At 39.7% G+C, this 22,609-nt stretch overlaps 1 protein-coding gene across 19 annotated transcripts in view; it reads right to left on the reverse strand.

The window, feature by feature from the left end:
• Window positions 1–22,609, reverse strand: part of Mylk4 (myosin light chain kinase family member 4) — a 95,392-nt gene that overhangs the window by 72,627 nt on the left and 156 nt on the right. For 5 of the 19 annotated variants that reach the window (XM_087181713.1, XM_087181724.1, XM_087181718.1 and 2 more), the window contains exons 1-3: window positions 17,038–22,606; window positions 9,624–9,713; window positions 598–868 (exon numbers count right to left, since the gene is read on the reverse strand). In XM_087181713.1, the coding sequence (XP_087037839.1) occupies window positions 598–868; window positions 9,624–9,700 (348 nt within the window). In that variant the 5' untranslated portion in view covers window positions 9,701–9,713; window positions 17,038–22,606. The other 14 variants (XM_087181725.1, XM_087181727.1, XM_087181719.1 and 11 more) reach the window with 13 other exon arrangements.

Consider the following 22,609-nt stretch of genomic DNA (forward strand, 5'->3'; position numbering starts at 1 on the left):
GTTGAACTGAGTGACCCTGGAAGAACACACCGCTGACATGGGCTCAGCACCCTCATTCTGCACAGTGGAGGACACAGGGTCAGTGAGTCCTGCCTGTCTCTCCTCTGGATTTCACTTCCAATAGCTCCACCCTGGGGAGCTCAAGGTCTTCAGAAAATTAGAAACCTCTGAAGAACAACTGTACCCCTCATAGTGCTTCTCTGGATTTCAAGTCCAAATCCATCATTTTAAAGGACTCTTCTTCAAACAGCACCATAGTTTGGAGGTGCTAGGGATGGAACCCAGGGTGACAAAGGCTCTACACCCCTACCTCCACAACTCCCTTGGTAACTCCTAAGCCTCTAGTTTCACGGTGGAGCCACCTACAGGGACAAGGGCACAATCAAGGCCTCCTAACTGCTAACCCAACCCAACTGAATAGTTTACCCACAATGCTCAGTGGAACAAAGTGGAATTTATCTTGTCACGCAGCTTCTTTAATTCTACCCACCAGTGACAAAATAGAACCTAGAAAGGGTCAGAGAAATGGCTTCTTGGTATTAGAAAAGACAAGGTAGAACTGACACTTTTTAGGAGACTAGGTCAGCATATAATTACCCCATTCTTTCCAGATCTTGAATCCAGTCCGCTGGCATTTTCTTCCAGAAAGCATTTCACTTTCTCTACCTCTTCCATGCACTGGAAAAATGTCATTTCCTCCAGCCTGTTGCTGCTGTAGCTCGTGTTAATTTCTTCTAGCTGCTTCACTTTCAGCATCTTGGTGCTGAGTCCAATTAGGCTGCTCTCTGGCGTGTGGTTTTTGTTTCCCTCTGTCTCCGATTTGTAAATCAAGACACAATCGTGACTTTTCAGTGTTCCGTTCTCTTGGCTGTAAAGAAATGAGACCAGGAGCATTCTCATCACTCATTCACATACCAACATCTTAAAGAAATGGTCAGTGAGGGTTGGGAATTAATTTCTGTTTAAATAGAAGAAATAAAGAAATGCTAATGTTTATATTGAGTTTCCATTGCTAGAACTTTTTTCTTCTGGTGGCACTGGAAAGGGCACCCCAGGGCCTTTATACTGAGCTACATCCCAGACCTTTTTATTTTCTATTTTGAGGCAGGGTCTCGCTAAGTTGCTACATTTCCCAGACTGGACTCAAACTTGTCATGCTCCTGCCTCAGCCTCCCAGAGTGTTGGGATTACAGGTGTGCGCCTCTGCACCCAGCTGGACGTTTTAAACCGAATCATTATTTTCACTTTTTCCTACAAAAGAAACAGTAAAAAGCAGTCTTGAGTTCCACTGGGTGATTGTATATCTCTCTCACTGCATAAAATAGGATGCATACTGTGAGAGAAGAAAATCTACCACCTCAAATACATTTCTTTGTTATTCAGAGAAACTGCAAACCTCCACAGATACAAGAGTGGCTATGAAAAGACATCCTTTCACTAAAAGCACAAGGGATATCAACAAATACGGTGATGTTTCAATAACAAAATTATCACAGACAAAGACACATTGCCATGAATCCCTCTCAAAATCCTCCCTTCAGTTAAGCACACTTATTGCTCTTCCCACTTTCTGAAGCATTCTGGTAGTCCTCTTTCATGAGTGTCTTTACAAGATGTGATCAAAAATACCATGAATGTGCTTGCCATGTGCCATCCAACAGAACAGCAGGCTTGTGAAAACATTATGGGGCGTTCTCTTTCACCTTACTCACTGGATCTAGCACTGTGAAACTTCTAGCTCCTCCAGAAGTCAAAATGGCCATTGAAGGTAAATGGTTTAAGTCAATTCAGAATATTCAGTGCAACTAAACACATAAAGGAGGACTTCCAGAACTGCTTCAGAAAGGGGAAAGAACAATGGGTTAAGTGTGTTTGAAGAGATGGGGAGGATTTGGGGAGAATGAATAGCAATGTGTCTCTTACTGTAATCATTTTTTAAATTTAAATATTCACCTTATTTTTCAATTGCATCTCATAATTTACATTTATCTATGTTAGTTAATAGTAAGTGCAGACAGATCATTTCTACCTGACATCTCTCCTCTCTGCCTAGGGAAGATCTATTAACAGGGAGAAAATAAGGAAGGTCCAACCTGTGGCCCAGGCAGAGAAAACTGCAGGTGGCTGTTACCTGGGAGCCTCTTTCTGCATCACATGACAACCCTGATGCTAGGCAAGTACTCTACCAAGGGGCTACGCTCCAGCCTCTCTGCCTACATCCTAAAATGATTGTGATTTGTCTTATAAAAGCCCTCTCATGTGGAGACATTTGCATCTTCATTAACAGCTACTACTGAAGAGTTCAGAGTCCTTGTGCTTTCTTTGAGATACTTCCATGAAAATTAAGTAATGCACCTACTACATAGCTCTGCTTTGATTCTAACCCAATCATATGTAAGTATTTATACATCCCTTGGTTATAAAGAGGGAGTGAGATAAAGAATTATTTGAATTTATGGTAGCTTCCCATGGCTTACGCCTGAGGCCCCCTACTGGAAACTGTCTGAAAATTGTTTCTTCAAGCTTTTTCTTGATTTAAAAATTATCTTTATTTCTAACCATGAAACTTCATTTTTCATTTTCACAGCTCATTTAGTAAAATAATACAATTCCAACATATATTTTAAATCCAGTGCTCTACAAAATTCTACATACCACCTAAAGAGTCAAAAAATCAAAATGCAAACACCATGAATTAGAGCTCTACAGATATATTATAGGTCATTATCGGCATTCTCAAAATCTTCCTTGGGAAAAATTCATTATTAACAGAAGAAAACATATGCATGGCTGTTCTCAGCCAAACTATGACTAAAATACAACATTTAATTACAGATAGTACTAAAGCTGGATTAGGAAGCCACATACAGATTAACACATGAAAACAAATCTCAGGTCTATAATATAATCATTATGCAAAGAAATGTTAAACACTAAACTCTACCTGAAGTTTGGCACATAGGAAGAAAAGAGATTTGAGAAGTTATAACAATAAATAAAAATAATTACCATTTATAGGAGGACATCATAGAATTTGAACCACTCCAAGCATAGTTGTAAGTTCCAGTAGATAAAAGGAAATTTTGCAGAATTCAAGCTGACCACACAGGTCTCTGGTAAAAGTCTTTACTCTCGGTCAGTAGAGTCCTTCTGCAAAGACAAGTGTCAACTACAAGAGGAAGTGTCTTCTCTCTCAAATGCCACCTGGAGCCCCTGTTTAAACTAATATGGTCCTTGATCTCATGTTGCTCAGCTGTTGCCATCTTAGCCAGATGGAGAAGAATATTAATTTTAGACACAGACTTTTCAAGGCCCATGTCTCCATTTCAGAGGTCAGGTAAGGAGGGGACCAGCTGGGAACACTGGATGAAATATCACCTTCACCTTTCCCTCTCATCAGTGTGGCAATACTCTCAGAATTACAAAGCTGGATTTGTCCACAGCAATCATATATCCCTTTCAGACTCATGATTATCTAAGTACTTGTTCCCAGCTGGCAAGATGCGAGGTGTGGGAACCCCACAGCTATGTGCAACTATGAGCACACCCTGCTGTGATATGGGGTCTCCTGAAAACATTTGGCAGCTTTGTTTTAATTTTCTCAGTCCTTAAAGGTACATGCAATGTCTCTGTTTATAGCTCTAGGGAAAGGTCAAAGGCACAGGCATCCATGTGGGTACAAAGAACCGGGTTGAATTTTTCTTACCTCTCTTCCTAACAACGCTATGACTGTCTCCCGGTTTTCTACCACAGACCAAGAAAAAGGAGTCTGTGCAAAACAGTTACCTGCCAGATTCTCCCAGTGCTGCATTCCTGGATTCATTTAAGCGGCATAAAACCCTGATTCCCTAGAAACTAGAATTGGTATTTCAGGCAATCGTGCAGTTCTTCAGAGCCAGCCAGTTGTCACCTCTTTGCAGCCTTTGCCAACTCCCTTACACTCCATCCCAGCGCTAGCCTCCTATGCCCTTGGTTGTTTTACCCTTTTGTTTTAATTCAGATCAGTGTGTTTCATATAAAAATAGATGTTTTCCATCTTAAGTAACATTTAAAGAGTTACAGCAGAATATTTTTTAAAAATAGAACTATTGGCACTTTTCTAGGATTAAAGAACTTCGCTCTTCAGGAAGAGTAACTAAGCAGAGGTACATATTTCTAAAAGATAAATCATTCCACAAAATTATTATGAAAAGACTGTGCTGATTTGAGGTTACCAGTTTTTACAACTGTTACAATTTGAGGTTACAGTTTTGCAGGTCTGTAAAAGTGCTAGTAAGGTGACAAGTGCCCCCATCAGAGGAAAGGTGTACACGGACACATCCTCCACTCAGATCATCAAAATGATAAAGTCAGATTTTCCACCCCCTTGGCTCCAGAAAACTAGTCACAAGCTCCAGAGTCCAGTAGAATTGCCTCCTTCGCTATTTTTTAATAAACTTTTTAAATAAACTTCCCTTGGAGTGCTTTTAGATCTACAGAAAAGGTAGTTGAGAGAATTCAAGGTACTGTATGTCCTTCAGAGAGTTCCCCCACTCCCCCTATTTTCAGCATCTTACGTGGATATGCTAAATTTGTTACCATTGATGAACCAATGTTGATACATTACTATCAACTAAGCATAATACCTCATTTTCCTGGGTTTTTCCCCCCTAACATCCTTTTTATAATCCAGAATCCTATGCAAGCACCCACATTATATTCAGAATCAATAGGATTTATGATGGATTGCACTTGGAGTATGAAAAAAAGACAGTAGACAAAGATGGTATACAAATTTCTTCCTGAGTGCTTGAAAGATAGAGTTGGTGTAAACTGAGACGGAGAAGACCATGAGAGGAGCCAGTCTGGGGAGAAAGGGCAGGAGCTCAGTTTTTGACAAGCCCATTAAATGTTCAAGTAGAATAAGTAGTGGAAATAGAAATCTGGAGTTAGGGGAGGGCTTGCAAGCATGCAATAAATATTTGTTGATTAATTACTAGACAGAATGATCTTTGATTGTATCTACTTGTCTTAAAAAAGAAAACTCAACCCGAGTTCAATCACCGGTACAAAAAAAAAAAAAGAAAAAGAAAACTCAATGGAAAGAATCCATTCTGCTCAACTTCTAAAATTTGGTGACAATGGTCTAGTTCCATATGTTGCTCTGTTCTCTGCTACTGATGGCTTAAAGAACAAGTTGCCTGGTATAATACCTGACCACACACACACACAAAAAAAAAAAATTACATGCATGCTCATTTTGTTCTATTTGCCTAGCTTCAGGACCCTACGTCCATACCAATAAAATATTCTGAATGCCCTAAAGATGGCCATATGTTCAGAAAGTTTTATAGTAAGACTATGAGCAGGCTCAGTAATATATTTCTAGTATTTCCATGGTATTTCAGTTATATGTCTTTTAAAAATACTAGCATAAGGAAAATAGCTTCCCACAGAGCCATGAAAAAGAATCCTTTAATTCTTTTCAACGCATGTTTCCATTAGCTGATCCAGGGGCTGGGCCATCTGAAGAGCCTCAGCGACAGGCACTACTGACACTCGTCGTTTGGAATTCAAACCAAGCTGGATAATGCTAATACTTGCTGCTTATGCACAGCTTTCTGAGTGTTTCCAGAACAACAAGGCCTCATCTACACAAAGAAGTGGAGCAACCGTCTCAGATACCAAAATGCAAATGAAAGGCTACGGTTTCCCGTTACCCAGGCTATAACTGAATTTTCTCCCTTTTATAAAGGAACATTGAGTATGACATATAAAAGCAAAAAATTGATCAGCTGCACTTCATCAAAATTCAAAATGTTTGCTGTTAAAAAGACACCATTAGAAAAATAAAAAGACCAGCTACAGACTTGGAGAAAAATCATACATTTGATAAAGGACTTCTATCTCAAATATATGGTGAAATTATAAATTCAATAATAATGCAATAATAAGATGACAAACATACCAATTTTTAAAATGAACAAAAGATTTGAATAGACATCTTACCACAGAAGATACACAATGGTTACTAAGCATATAATATAAATGCTGAAAACCAGTCATCAGGGAGATGCAAAATGAAACTCTCATGAAATAATATTTCACACCCACTAGAAAAAAAGAGAAAAACAAATGTTGAGGGGAATATGGAGAAATTAGAGCCATCATCAGACAAGTTGATGGGGACATAAAAAGTGTAGGTGTTTTGAGATAATATGGCCTTGTCGTTTTTCTCCTGGGAATCTCCCCAAGAGAAATAAAAACATAGAAGCATTATTCACAATAGCAAAAACTTGGAAACAATTCAAATGTCCATCAGTTAGTTTGGTGAGTGGGAAAACATAATGCAGCCTATCCATACAAATGAAATACTGCTCAGCAATCAGAAGGAATGAAATACTGAGGCAGGAGGTAGAAAGGAGAAATTCCTGGAAGGAGGGGGCTGGAAGGTCAATGGGAAAGAGGAAGCTGACTCTCTAAAACCCACAGAGGCTGCCCAGTTCTGACAGCTGGACCACAGCAGGGAAAGACAAGAGGCACATGCACTAAGGCTTCTGGTAGGCCAAGAAAAACTCTCTAGAAACCACAAAGAGCACTCACTTCTAACAACTAAGCCATGCCTGGGAACACAGGCACTAGAGAATATCCTCAACGGCTGATAGTGACCCAGCACAAATATAATTAACTATAATCTCATTTACATTTTGGTTTTGACGCTACCACCACCACCACCCCACTATCTCCACCACCACCAGCTTTGGGTGCCATGATGGTTCCTCAAAGGTCCATGTAGGGACAAATCCCCTCCAACAGAAAGGAGGAGGTTTGTCTCTGACTGAAGTGAATTGCTGCCCCAGTCCAAAGAGCTAATTTCTCCCTGTGAAAACCACACTCTGGCTCTGACACCTGGGTTCTTTGAGGCCCTGAGCTCTTTTCACTGGCCTGCTCCCACCCTGAGGTGCAGAGCCCGGCTAATAAATCTATGCTTTCCCTTCTACTTCTGTGTGTCCTGCTCAATTCTTTGTTCAGGATGTCAAGAACCTAGGACAGTTACTATCCCTAACAATAACCGTTGCTACAATATGAATGAACCAAAATCTTGTGCTAACTGAAAAAGCCTGAAATGAAGAGAAGCTGTATGATTCCATTTGTGTGAAATGTTGGAAAAAGGCAAGTTTCTGCAGACATGAAGTAGATTGGTGGTTGCCTGGAGCTGGGAGTAGGAACAAGCATAAACTATGAACAGAATCTTATTGTATGAGGTTTGATGGTCATGATTATGAACTATCTTAAAACATTACTAAATTGTACACTTAAGATGGGTGAACTTTCTTCTCTGCAAATTATACTTCAGTAATGTCACTTAATAGCGTGACTAATAAAAAAATAAGCATGTTAGAAAAAGGGGGGAAGTGCTACTGAGCAGTTTGTGGCCAACTGTTCCAGGTGACCACGGCTGGGATTCAGGGAGATAAATTACATTCTGCACTTACCGGGTTACCTGGGGCCAAAGATAAGAAAAGAAAATGATAAAGTGGGAGAAAATCAAGATTCAAGCACTTTTCTTTGGGTGCAAATACCACCTATGACTGAGCAATTAGTAAGAAAATGAATGGTAATTTAATATAACTTCTAAGTCTTATTATCTCTTTAGAGATTGAATAATCTGCACAAGAGAATAATGCTGCTACTGAATGTCCAGGTTTGTTTACAACCCCATTTGACATTAGACCCTTCACATTACCAAGTGACAGTGAGTAAGTAGCTAAATATTGCATAATAAAAAATGAGGCATATAAAATTCCCATGCAGGCTGAGGGTGTAGTTCAGTAGAGGACCTCATGCCTACCATGCCTGAGGCCCTGGGTTCAATCCCCAGCAATTCAAAAAAATCAATGAACAAACTCCTATGTGCTTTTTCCTGTTTAAAAAAATGAAAATAGGGCCAGGGATTTAGCTCAGTGGTTCTGCCACCTGCCTGGCAAGCACAAGGACCCAAGTTCAATCCCCGGTACCAAAAAAACCCCCCAAAAACGAAACAAAAAAACACACAAGAATGAAAATAACATGGAAAGTTTTAAAAACCTATGTGAAAATATGGATACAAATATTTAAAAATTAATCTCTTCCAAAATTGTTGAATGTTTTAGTTCACTATTTCATAGCAGTTGCATTTTTTGTTCTTCTATATCCCTTTTTACTTTTATAGAATGTAAATACATGTCACTAAGTTTAAAAATAATACATGATGTTACAATGGGTACAAAGTACATATGCAAATTCTACTCATAACTAAATTTGCAAATACATTTCCAAAGCTCACAGATGATTTTTATATCATTTTTGTTAAATGCTTCTTTTCCCCATTTTTTCAGCATGTAGTTTCGTAGCAGTACACTTGCCTAGCATGCATGAGGCCTGGGGTTCAATTCCTAACAGCAAAAACTAAAATAAAATAAAGGTAAGCTTAAAAATTTTAAATTTAAATCTCACAGAATTTGCAAGAATAGTACAATGAATATTACACATATACTTTTTACCTCAATTTACCTAATGTATTTTCCATATTTACTAGCTCTCCTTTTTCTGAAAGTTACGGATTTTATGAAACTAGATCCCTAAATGCATGAGCATGTCTTCTGAGAGCAAAGACACTTTGTCATTCAACAAGATCCAGTCAAAATTCATACTGTGCATGTAATTATCACATCTTTTAAAAAATCTTCTTTTATCTGTTTAAGGACCAGCAACTCCCATCTTTTTTTCTTTTACTCTTCATGACATTGATATTTTAAGAAATTCCAGACAAAGTACATCATAAAATATCTCGCAACTAGGGCTGGGGATTTAGCTCAGTGGTTCTGCCACCTGCCTCACAAGCGGAAGGACCAGAGTTTGATCCCCGGTACCAAAAAAAAAAAAAAATCTCTCAACTTGAATTGCCTGATGTGTTGTCATGTTTGGAATCCCATTATATCTGTGGCAAGAAGATCACCATGCAAGTGATGCTGTATTTTTCTTGGAACATCATAACAGGTAGCACAGATGGCAACTTGTGTCACTATTACTGATGCTAAATTTGATGATCTGATTACAGCGGTGTTCGTCAGATTTCAGCAATAAAAAGTGATAAATAAGTTGGGGCAATTGGTGGATATTGTGTTCTCCCACAATCTATTGTCCTATGTTTTTAGTATCTATTCTTGCCTGAATCAATTACTATCACAGCAATTGGTGAAATGATGGTTTTCTAATTCTATTATTATTTATTACTTATTAAATGCATTTTTCTATAAGGCAGAGCTCTCCATCCTTACCCCAAGCCCCTCCTTTTTTAGTATCAATATGAAGTCATGGATTTTTTTAAATGACTACTCCCTATGTTTCTCATTTTTATGCTCAAATTGTCCCAGATTTGGCTAACGGGAGCACCTCCCAGCTAGCTCCTATGTACTTTTGACATACCACTATTTTTCAGTATTTTCTTTTTATATTCTTTCTGGAATCTGCCATTTCTTTTTAGAGAAAAATCAAGACCTGAGCACAAGAGTGCTCTTTGCCACCAGGATGTCATTGCTTCTAGTCCCTTCAGAGGAGAGAGCTAGAAAATATCTATTTTTAAATCATAAGTTCATACTCACATATTTCCAGTTCCACCTGAAGACCACAGGATTCTTTCTGCCCTTCTCCCCATACCCCTCATGTGTCTCTCCCCCATTGATTCTTTAGGCCTAAAAATGCAAGAACAAAATAAAATGCTTGCTACACTTTAAGATCCGTGATACTCTTGGGACTATCCACTCTACACAACTGCAGAAAGGCAAAAATGGCTTATTCCCGATTTGTAAAAATCCCATCCTACAGCATGAATCATCATTTTCTACTTTTAGGAACTGGAAGAAGAATATATTTACATTCTTGGAGAGGCTTTTCTATTTTCTAAATTGGAAAAGGATTTTAGGAGCTAGGAGAAGCTTATGATAGCAACAAGGCATGAAATTACAGAAGTGCAAAGCTCAACTCATGCTGTTCTGATCAAATGTTGGCCTGCATCTCAGGAGGGTGAGGTTCAGAGGAAAATTTTCCACAGAGAAATACACTGCAGTAGGGGGCAAATTAGGGAGCTGTGTGAAAACTTCCCCCCATCCACACACACACACACTGGTATGTGTTATCTACTACGAAAGGTAAAAATGCTGTATTCTTAGGTAGGTAATAAATTGGTCTGTTATGCAGTGGTTCATAATAAGTTGTTAGCTTTTCTCTATGCTGAAGAATATTGAAGAACTTGGGATGCAAATGGACACTGCCATTGCTAAAACGGTGAAAGGCATTTCAAGTCCCAGCTCTTTTGTACAGAAAGTACTTTCAGTGTGTCCCAAGAAGCCCATTGAGAGGGGACGTGGATGGCATTCCCATGTACCTGACAGGAATGCACATCATGTCTAATCTTTATGGAAGGCAACTTGGACACTCCAACTGCATTTCTAAAAGTTTGACATCAAAGAAATACAGTTGTATCAAAATATCTTTAAAGATATCATCATGATATTGTTATATTTTAAACATTTAAATAGAACCTAAGTACAAGTTAATTAAATAGATACGGCACTGCCATATAAAAGAATGTGGTGCTCATTAGTCATGAGTAAAAGGATATTTCACAACATGAGGGAAAAAATTAATGTTATAACTGGGGAGAAGGGAGCAAATAAACTATTATTTGCACCAGGCTCCCAGTTTTGACTAAAAAGCAAGATACACTCAATATATATTAGCTATATCCACTCAATATATACGATAATATAGAGAGATACATAGAAAAATGTCACATGGATTGTTATACCAAATATGTTTTGTGCTTTTCCAGAGCTATAATTTTTCTAAAATGAAAATTTATTTCATTTTTAATCTGAAGAAATTGCCAGTAAAACAAATTTGTAAATGTCATGATGGGGAGACTAGCCTAGTAGGAAACTCAAGAGCATTAGAGACAGAGAGCCACAATTTAAACTTGAGATTTACTAGCAGTGTAGACTCAGAACAGTTGGTAACTCAGTCTTCCTGAGCCTCGGCTTTCCTCATCTTTACAAGAGGATGCTAACATTTACTTTAGAGTAGATGAGAGTAGGAAGTGAAGTAAAAATGAGGGCTGCATCTGAGAGACTTGATAAATGGCAGCTTTATAGTTATTACTGGTACTATTATTGTCAGTTATTGTTATCAAATCTCACAGAAAATGAAAGGTTAACGGCTGAAAACTTTAAAGAGGAAAAATATTCCTGAGTATCTCAATTTTCTTAATCCATAATGCAAGGCCACTTACTGTTAAAATATTTTTTCTTCCTTTGGGGTTTATACTTATGGAAAATACATAAAACTCTAAACATGGTTTGAGATTATTTGAACCGCTCCTAAAGCAACCACCAGATTACAAACTAGAATCCAGCAACCCCAAATCCAACTCTCGGTCCTCCCTCTTCCATTAATTACCAATCTGAATGTTTTACAATAATTTCCTTAATTTTGTTTGCAGTTTTACCACTTACATGTGCTCTTTAAATGTACAGCTTTGTTTCACCAGTTTGAGATTAATGCACTTATACTGTTTGGATTATTTTGTGTTTCTTTTGTTCAGTCAAAATTCTTTGATTTATCATATTCATATGACTGTTAATTTTCCCTGTGTAGTATCCCATTGTATCAATATTACAAAATACATGCATTTATTCTACTATTGCTGAACATTTTGGTTGCTTTCAGTTTGGAGCTGCTGTGAAAATTACTGTGCATGCAAGATATACATTTAAATATACACACCAGTATATACTCCTCTACCAGCAACGTGGGAATGGTTCTATTGATCTATATTTTAATAACACTTAACTTTTGCTAATCTAGTGGGTGTGCAATGATTTATCATTTTTAATTTAAATTTTATTTCTCTAATTACTGGGGGTTGAGAAACAGTCTTTGTTTCTTATGAAGTATCATTTTTGATAAGATTTCTATCATTTTTATCACTACATAGATTTTTATATATTCTTAGCATTACACTTGATAGAAATGTATGCGCAGATGCCTTCTTCTCTGTCCCTTATATTTTTACTATTTTTTTGTGATATTTTCTGATAGAAAAATAGAAGCTCTTTTCTATGTAGTAAAATATATTAATCTTTTCCTTCACGGTTAGGGATTTTTTGTTATTGTATTTTTGAAGAAGCCTCTCCCTCTTTTCTACTCTGAAATCATAAAGGAATTCTCCTGTAATATTTTCTAAATACCTTATAGGAGGAGACTATATAATTTATTAGGGTATAAAGTGGATCTAATTTTATTTTATTTTTTTGTGTATTCTCCCAACATCACTATATCTGTCAGTTTTAACATCACTGGGACAAAATACCTGATACCTACAACACAAAAGAGGAAAGGTTTATTTGGCTCACAGTTTCAGAGGTTCAGTCCATGGTTAGCTAGCTCCATGGCAGAAGGGCCTAGTGGAGGAAAGCAGCTCACCCCATGGCAGCCCAGAAGTAGAGAGAGGGAAAAGGCTGGAATGAGAGATCTACCCTCCAAAGGTCAGCCTCCAGTGGCCCACTTCCTCCAACTCAGCCCTACCTCCTAATAGCACATTCATTGAAGAACTCATGGATGGATTAATCCACTGGTGAGTATAGTGTTTCCATGATCCAATCACCTTTTGAAACCTCCACCTCTGAACACATAAAGCCTTGTGGAAACATTTTAGATCTAAATCATAACAATCACTTATTGGAAAATTTGTTATTTTCTCACTAATTTTCAAGACTACCTACTTCATATATTAACTATTCATGTTTGTTTCTGGGCTGTATTTTTTGTTCTAATATCTATTTGCCTATCCTCATGTTGGTATTGCAGAATCTTACCTCCTATTGTCTTTTTTTAAACTACATCATCCAGCTTGTTCAGAAGTGCTTTGGATATTCCTGGCATATTTAAACCCTTTTTAGAATCAGTTTGTCAAGTTATACACACACATACACACATACAGGGCACATGTGTGCATACAGTACACACACACACACACACAGGGCACATGTGTGCATACAGTACACACACACCTATGAAACACAGACTGGCATCACATTGAATTTGTACATGAGTACGGAAAGAATTTACATCTTTGTATTTTCAGATCAGCAAATTGGCATATCATTCCATTGATTCAGGTCTTTACTTTTTGTAAGATTATACAATTATCTTTATAGAGATCTTTCACATCTTTTAACAGATTTATTCCTATCTATATTTTCGATGCTGTTCAATGTTCTGTTTTTAAATTGCCCTTTCTGTCTCTTCCTATACACAATACTAAGCACTGTAAGCAGAAAACTTGCTAAGCTGTTGTCAGTTCAAACAGTTTATCTTTACATAATTTTTATTTTCTGTGTACACAATCATATAACCTACAGATATAGACAGTTCTTATTTCCTTTCCAACTCTCATGCCATTTATTTCTTTTTCTCATGGTATAGGGCTTTTAGTACATGTTTACTAGAAATGCTACAATATCTAATTTTATTAACATTTAATTTTATTAATAACATAATATTGCTAGTCTTTTTAAATTTCAGTCATTCTAGTCAGAGTGTGGTAGAATCTAATTGTGGCTTTGATTTCCTTGTGCATTTTCAATTGGATTTTTGGATATCTTCTTTCCAAAGTATTCTTTTTTTGTCTTTTGCCCATTTGCAAACTGTTTCAGTTTATTATTGAGTGATAAGGATTCTTTACATATTCTAGACACAAGTTCAGTGCATATGGATGTATTGAAAATGGTTTTTTCCAGTCTGTAGACTGTACTTTCATTTTCCTAAAGATGTCTTTTTAAAAGCAGATGTTTTCAAGTTCTGATGAAGTCAAATTTCTTCTCCTACCCATTAGTGCTACTTGTGTCCTAAGGAGTTATCGACCCCAAAGTTGTGCAGGTAGTCTAAGTTGGTTTGTAGAAATTCTCCAGTATTAGATTGAGGCCTGCGATCCATTTGGAATTCATTTTTTCATGTGCAATACAGCAGACACCAAGTTTCACTTTTTGTCTGCTGGGTATTCCAATTTTGACAGCTCCAGGTATTGATCTCCATATAAATTCCACACCTTATTAACAACATCTCTAAAATTCTTTAAGCTGTTCCTGTTCTACCAAGGAGTCACTCTGCAGCTCCCAAGATATCCTGTATGTATTTCTGGGAATTCCTCAGAGTTCTTTGAATGTGCCACCAACCCTTCTGTTGACAGCAGCCCTGTGTCTGTAGGCCTGTGCTGCCTGCATTCAGAGAACAACAATGCTCAAGGTCTTCTGTGAAGAAGCCTGACTCTGGCATGCTAAGGTTGTGTTGGTAGTGCTTCTGGGTATGTGCTGCCCATCCTCTGGGTCAGAGCAGAGCTGGGGAAGACTCTTCCAGATCCTGAAGCAATAGCAATATGCCCAGGATCACCAGTTTTCTGTGAATGGCTTGCTCATCTTCTGGTCTTCAGCCTTCCCACCACTGGGCTTCAAATCCAGTTCAGTGAAGGAAAAGAAAACAGATGCAATGGCCTATCCTCAACCTCCTTTTCTTCTCTCAACCAAAAAGCCATCTCTCCTCAAAGCAATCCAGTTTTTCCTCCCTCTGGCAACTTTATTCTTTCTAGAGGACCATTTTATCACATTTGTCAAAAAGTGGGGTTTTTTTCCTCTTTGTAGATTTAATCTATTTAATCAGCAGAGATTCTTTATCTAACGCTTCATCTAACTCTCCCTGGATCAAAAGCCCCTCTCAGATGTTCTCCCAGAAGAAACAGAATGTTCCCAGTATGAGCCTCGGGAGAACCGAGTTAAGCCTGCACTTGAGACCTGCTCAGTCATTTTCACGCTCTGGTTCCATTTGAGAACATGCCCACTACATGCCAGGTACAATGCCTGGCACTGAGAGAAGATGACGAACTTTGTCCTCTAAGAGAGGTTGGCAAGGGGAGTGGAAAAAGGCATGGAAAGTGGCAACAAGAATACTGCAAGGTAATTGTTATGTGGGACGGACAAACTGTCACATAGCATATGGCAAAGGGGACCAAGCCAGCCAGGGTGGGTCAGGGAAGGCTAATGGAACATATCTACACTGCAATGTGACTAATATTCTAGACATTATGGGGGGCTGGGAAGATACTCTGGGGTAAGGAAGCAAGATGAATAAGGGTGGGAAGTGAATAAGAATATAAAAACCTTCTTGAGTGTTTCTTACCATTAAACACAACGGCTGCTGGTTGAGGAGAAAAGTCATATACAGGCTATAGCTTTCCTAACTAAATTAGGTTTTTTTAAGTCAGGGATTAGGGAATTTTATAAAAAATCTCTTCACAGTCTAGTTTATAAGAGAAAGAGAACTGCTTTCACTAATAATGTGACAGTGCCCATCTTAGAATGAAAGAGGTGTAAGTATTATTCTGACACCAGCTGGGTGTCCTGCAATTCAATTCTGACACTAAAATACTCAGACTTAGTTCAGATCCTACTGGTTGAGAGCAACATCCTCTACTCAATGGCTCCCACTTTAGACCCAGCCAAGCTTCAGGGGCCAGCTGTACTTCTAACTGATTGGCTATAAACGTGGGGGTTCCACAAGCCCCTCGTTTGATAATTCAGTAGACTAGCTTATGAAGTCGCCGAAAGCACTATGTTAAAATGATTAGTTTTATTGTAAAGGAGATGCACTGGTGAGTGTGAGGGCTTGTGACAAAATACTTGGGACAATCAATTTTAAAAAAGAGGAAAGGTTTATTTTGGCTCATGGTTGTATAGCTTTTAGTCCATGGTTGGTTGTCCCCACTGCCTTGGGCCCTGTAGCGAGACTACATCATGATGAGGCAGGATAGGAAAAATAAGATAGGTAAAACAGAGACAAGAAATATTATCATTTAAAAATTGTACTTTTAATAAAAACTGCAGGTTCAGAACACCAATCCAGTAAAAAAAAACTCCTAAGGTCTTTAAAGACACAGTAAGCCTTGGCCATTTCCTTTTACCTACAAATGGGCCTTTCCCTACAGATGGGCCACAGCTCTACCACCTGTGATGGCTGTCACCTACAAATAGGCCGGCACCTTTCCTCTGCAGAAAGAGCTGTCACCTTTCATCTGTAAACCAAATGCCCTCTTTTCATAATTCACAAGTTCTACAGATTTTCACCCCCAAATCCCCATAAATATACCCAGCTAAGCCAATAAGCGTCCACCCACTCTATTTCTTTGAGTGTCTATTTAAAATTCTACATAATAAATCCCTTTATATCTCTTACTGATGCATCCTGAATTTTGTGTGTGTGTGTGTGTGTGTGTGTGTGTCTGATGGAAGCCAGCAATCCTGAAACCTGTCCCATGGTGGATGGAGTCAAGGTTTCCCCTCACCACTTTGGGGACTTCCTTGGACCCTGTCCAATGACAATGGCAGGGGCACATAGTAGTGGAAGCTGCTCACTTTATAGCAGCTGGGAAGCTGTAGCAACCCTAAGGAAAAATAAGACATTGCCCCTTTGCCTTCTCAAGACTCTTGCCAACTCTAGGTGACATTGTAAGTGTGCCTACACCATTGCCAGGATGAGTATTATCTAAATGGCACTGGGAACAGGCCAAACTAGAGTTATCTGTAAAGAGAATGTACCTTCCCACTTTCCTTAGAATGCCGGTAATACACTGGAACAAAGCCATGTAATGATGTTACTGCTTATATAGTTCAACTTATAAAACCTTCCTCCCTGCAGTAACTTGGGGAAGAACAGATCACAGGGGAGTCCAATAGTCCAACTGGCCACCACTGGATACTGTGAGTACCTTCTAGCAATTTCCTTCTCCACCCCGTCACCATTCGATCTCCTGATGGCCTCATGTTCAGGCCTTCATCACTGGACCTTGTAGGCAATATTCTATCCAGCCTGTCACCACTGGACCCTCTTCTGTTAGTGAGTCTCAATCTACCTATCCTATTTTTTCCTGTGAATTCCTGTTAGGAAGTCTCAACAAGTCTTATGTCTTACGTGCCATCTTCAGGTGTTTTCTTCAGTCTCTCAGCAACCTACTGCCTAGCACAGATGATCTGTAGACCTAAAGGAAACAAAAGAGACAGGCACTGGTGTTCCAGAATATCTTCCAAAGGCACATCCTCAACGACCATCCCCTAACACATGGGCCTTTGAGGAGACAGTCAAGATCCAAACTACAAGAGTGAGGTCCAGGAGGGTCCCAGACAGGGAGCTCCATGCCCGTTCTTCCTAGATCCAGACATGCCCAAGATCTGTGCTCACAAGCAGGAGGCTCCACTGAGCTTCAGAATCCAGAGACTTTACTGAAGGCTCAACATCATACAAGCATGATTACATCATTGGTCACAGGATCGGGTTTAATTATCAGCACCCCTCTTCCCCACAGACTGGGCTGGTCCCAAGGGACCCTAGAGGCCAAGGAGAGGTTGGCTCATTAGCATAATAAAGGCACACCTGCCACCCAGAAAATCCCAAGGAACTCCAAAGATCTGTGGCAGGAATTGGGAAAAAGGTCAGATGTATTCTGTATTATACCACAAGTGAAAACAGGAGAAATCAGGTATAAATCGGCCAAGCACTTCCAGGTTGTTTTGTAGGAAATATCACTAGAACTCACCAGACACCAGCTAAAAATCTATGCATGGCTGAGCATGCACAGAAGTCCTTTCTCCTAGCTGATGACCTGACACCATAAACTGAGAATCCCCACATAGAACACTCGCCAAAAGGATGAAGAGGCATGACCATCTATGTCTTCCCAAAGCCCTAAAACTTTCCCGTGCCATCTGATCAACAAGTGGCTTTACCCTCTCCCTTCCTAAACGCTGTCACCACCAACCAACTGCAGAGACAGATTTGAGCATGCCTCCTGTCTTGTCAGCCTTCAATAAAAGCTTTCTTTTTTGCAAAAACCTGCTTAATGGTTATTGCCTTCTATGAGTGTGGGGCAGAAAACCCTTGGTTACAGTTTTCAACTGAAAATCACTTAAAACTAATAAGCATTTACGAAAAGGCAAAGTATGAAATAAAAGTAAGTCCATTTATTTTTGTAACAGTAAAGACCAGCAAGAAAATAGATTACAAGTTCCTGCTTACAATACCAAGAAAATGTATTAAATGTATTATGATAAACTCAGTAAGAAATGTAACATATGGTACAACTTTCAGAATCTAGGGAAAGTCAGGAAAAGAAAGGACCATGCACTTGGGGAGAGGAATCACAGGGAGCAGATGACCGCAGGGTTTTTCTTAGGATGGTAAATAAACATGGCAAGGATGTTGGTCACGTGGGACTAACTGGGCCTAGACTCATTTTTGCTTCAAACATGTCTAGGGTATGAATACAAGGGTGCAAGATAATGCCTAGAGGTGCAATACTATGAGGCTTATAATCTACTTGTGCTCAGGCACTGCAGCCAGGCTGAGTGAGACCCTGTGGTACAGGTACATTTGAGTCGTGACTCCATCATCCCCAGACTGATTCTGGGGAAGGACGATAAAATGCTACACAGCTCAAAGTAAACAGTCAAGATTAGTAGAAAACAAGCAGTGAGGTGGACAAAGTTTTAAGCCTTTTTTTTTCACTTTATATTGATTTCATTCTGTGACCTTATAACAGTTTGCATTTATTTGTATTTATGCCAACTCAAAAAGAAAGTTTAAATTCAGTTAGGCAAATGAAAGTAGGAGATGAGATGATTTTTTTTTAAAGGTGCTCATTAGTATGTTTTATTTTTCTACCATCACCATCTAGTGGAGAAAACCTTAACTTCAGACAAAAGGAAGTGGGGTTCAGGGAAAAAGAAAGAAAAACAGAAGGCCTGCTATATGGCAGGTAATAAGCAAAATGCTTTCACATTTTAAGTTCATCTTATTGTCACGATGGACTATGAACCTTATCATGCCTCTTTGAGATATGGAACTAAGGCTGAACCGAGTTCTTGGTTCATCAAATCTTGACCAAGTTCACCCTATAGCCACCTCAAATCCAGATCCTTGAAGTATACGGTCATTTTCACCTTACTGTACATCTAAATAGCTCAGTTTCATGTCTGTGACTTTGGGAGTAAAATACACTCACACACACACACACACAGCCCTTTGTCTCTTGTGTTATGAATTATATCTAGATGTAGCCGAGACCCTCATGTGCCCATAGGCAGGTCTTTTGGGAGGTGACTGGGTTATGGGGGCTTATAGCTCACTTGCTGTTAAGGATAAGGGTTTCGGCCAGAAAAGGCAGGTCAGGTGGGGGCGTGGCCTGGAAGAGTATCAGTGAATCTCCCTTCCCAGCGCCTCCCTTCACGCTCCACTTTCTGGCTGGCTGCCTACCATGAATAGAGCATTTTCCTCCTCCCAGGGCCTTTTACCTCACTGTTCTGCCTTGAAGCCAGCCAACTAGGGACTGAAAATAAACTTCTCCTTGAAGATGTGACTGTCAAGTACTGTGTCCCAGTGATGAGAAAATGACTACGAGAATCTGTACTTTTTTCCTTATTTATATATACCTTTGGGAAATCACATGCATAAAAAGACTAGGATGGAGCTAGGGGTACATACAGCACATGAAGACCCAAGGTTCATTTCCTATTCCAAGAAAGGAAGGAAAGAAGATTGATTATACATACATCTTTTAATTTTATTCTATATTTTGATGTATATTTTTATATGACAATAAATCCTGTTGAAAACACACATTAGGGAACAATGAAGACACAGAATTACATCTATATGTAAGCACACAGTGTACTCATGACGTATATTTAAAAAATCTGGGAAAAGATGCTAAAATACTAACAGTGGTTATTCATGAGTAGATTTTTCCATAAGCATGTATTTTCAAAAAAGAAAATTTAGGTCATATATATTAAAAAGAAAAGACATTCAAGAAACTTCATTATTTTAAAATTATTTTGCATGGCTTAAAGATGACCATATTTAAACATTTTTGTAAATGTTTAAAATCAGTGTAGTTAACAACACTTTTCTTCAAAACTTGTTTTGAGGTCAGCCCTAGAACTAGCACTTGATTCTACAATATTCTTGTAACAGTCCCTCTAGGGACAAATAAATGTCCATGAGCCTCTATTTTTTCACAACTTCAAATTATCCTATGATCAGAGATATAAAGATTCTTTAAACCCCAATTACTTTAGTTTTTCTATTAATTTTTGAGCCCAACATTTTTAGAAAAATTCAACCACCAAAATATTGGATTTCACTTCTTGTACAATCACAGCTTGGGACACATACTTTACAACTAGTATCAACTGAAAAAATGCATCCTGTGCCCTTTCATCTCCCATGAAAAGGCTCATAAAATCCTTTGGCCTTGCTTGTGGATAATAATGGAAAGAAAAATGTCCCACCTAAAATACACTTCTTTTGTTTATTTCAAGTTGGGTATTCAGAGAAACCTCTGCAGTAGCCTACATCTAGACACACTAATAAACAGTAAATGCAGGCACAGCCTTTTTGCAAGAAGAGGGGGAAAGCTAAAGCTAACCCCCAGTTTGGACAGAGATGACCTCTGGTTGCTATTACCTGGGAGACTCCATCTGAATCACCTGTACACATATCCCCACAACCCTTGAGAATGGACCACTACCCTCTGAGACAGTTGTCTACCACGGGGTCAAAGGGCAGGTGTACTTCTTAGCCTTAACTCAGGACCTATTACCCATTAAAAGTATACTATGTATTCTTTTCTACCACCCATTCTCCCAAACAATTTTATGGGTCTCAAAAACTAGGTGCATCTTTAAAGATGCCTTCACCATAGCATCTCCAAGAATAAAACAGATAAAGAATAAATAAAACTCTTGGGGATCACCACTGAGGGATAGAGAACAAACTTCCAGGCCCTTAATGTGTTTTTCATGAAAAGTATGATTTATGTTTTCTTTTGAAGCAGTCAGGGACTTAAAACCTGTTTTTGTTTAAAAACAAACAGACTTTTCACTTGGGCCTACAGAAGCCCAATGCGTAACTAAAAACAGGACAAAGCTAGGCATCTCTGCTTTCACTTTGGATCAGTCTCCTTTACAGCTTTAAAACTCCCCACTCAGCTCTACATGTAGGCTGGTTAATCATCTAGGGAAGGTCCATCTAACTGGTAGTAAAGGGTTTATTAGACCGAACTTTACCTACTCTATCTCAGCCCCCTTCAAGACTGAGGACCCCAAGATGAGACCTGCAAGGTCATTCAACTACCAGCGTTTACCCTTGAAACGAGCATGGAGAAAGTCATTGCCATAAACCGGCAGTCACCTCACACTCCAACAGAGCCTCTAAAACTGCGATGGCCCCCAAACAGCAGCAGTCATCTCAGGGGAACTAGATTGCTTCCCAAGCCAGGAGGCCTTTCCTGAAGCTGATCAGCCAGACCCTAGTCCACCTCAGCAACCCCGTAAGAACTGGCCTCTTCCGTTTGTTAGCAGCCCAGCCCAATCTTCTGCATCAGGGCTGCATTCTTTTCGGCTTTTCTTCTGCTCAAACTGAAATCCCTTCACCATTTTCTCTTGCTTTCCAATTAGAGATTCTGCCTGTAAATTTGCGCTGTTGCCTCGGTTTCAATGTCCACTATCGCTCAAGCAAACACCCACGGCAGCCAGTGACCCCCTCACCCCTGCAAGCTCTCTAAGTCAGCCACCCTGCTCTTCCCGACTAACATGCCTCCACGCCTCGGGCATGTGACCGCGTTCGTACAGACAGACGCTCCTTCCGTTGGCTACTGCCAACGTACTTCATAGTCCAAAATCATCACCCCTTCAGAGGGAAGAGTACATTTAAAACTTCCCTAACAGCAACTTTCAACGAGACAAAAAAGCCTTGTTCTCCGTCAATTCATTTACTGCTTCAATAGCAAAAGTGCGTGTTTAGCATCCTTTTTTCCCCAGGTAGTTGGGAGGCTGAGGCAGGATTCCAAATTTGAGGCCAAGCCGGACTGCATACCAAGCATGCCCTACCAAGCATTTCTCTTTTTGGCAACGGGGATCGAACTCGGGACCTTGCGCTTTCGAGGCAGGCGCCGGAGCCACTGAGCTACATCCCCGGCCCCCAAGCATTTCTTAAAAGGGGAGAATTAAAGGTAGAAAACAAAATCCCTGGAAACGGTAACACAATTAAAGATGTAGGATACCACACTCGACCTTTAACTATTTTTACGCGGCTTGGGGGGCGTTTTCCAAGGTTGCCTGTCACCCCATCGTTATGCGGAGAGAATGCGTAAGCTGGTTTCGGACTGCAGCTCCTCCAGAACAGAAGTGAGACGAGCTAACCGGGTCCTCGGACAGAGGCAAGCGCGTTCGCCACCATCGCCCAAGGTCTCCCTCACCACCAGCGACCCTCGGCGACCTGCTGGCTCGCTCTGAGCCCCGCGCGGCTCAGCTCCCCTAGTGTGGAGAGCCCAAAAGCCGCCCTCCGCGCCACAAATTGTGCTTAAGGCTCCGCCCAGCTTCCCGTGCCTCCAAAGGCCGAAAAGACGCGATTTCCTGCACAGCCCGTGCCCCTCACAGACCCCGCTCGAGGAACCGGAAGTGAACGACAGGCGGCGGGAGAGAACCTC

Source organism: Heterocephalus glaber, unplaced genomic scaffold (assembly GCF_053883595.1).
Source record: "Heterocephalus glaber isolate CG9 unplaced genomic scaffold, H.glaber_assembly_v1.0 deba00001472, whole genome shotgun sequence".
NCBI lineage: Eukaryota > Metazoa > Chordata > Mammalia > Rodentia > Bathyergidae > Heterocephalus > Heterocephalus glaber.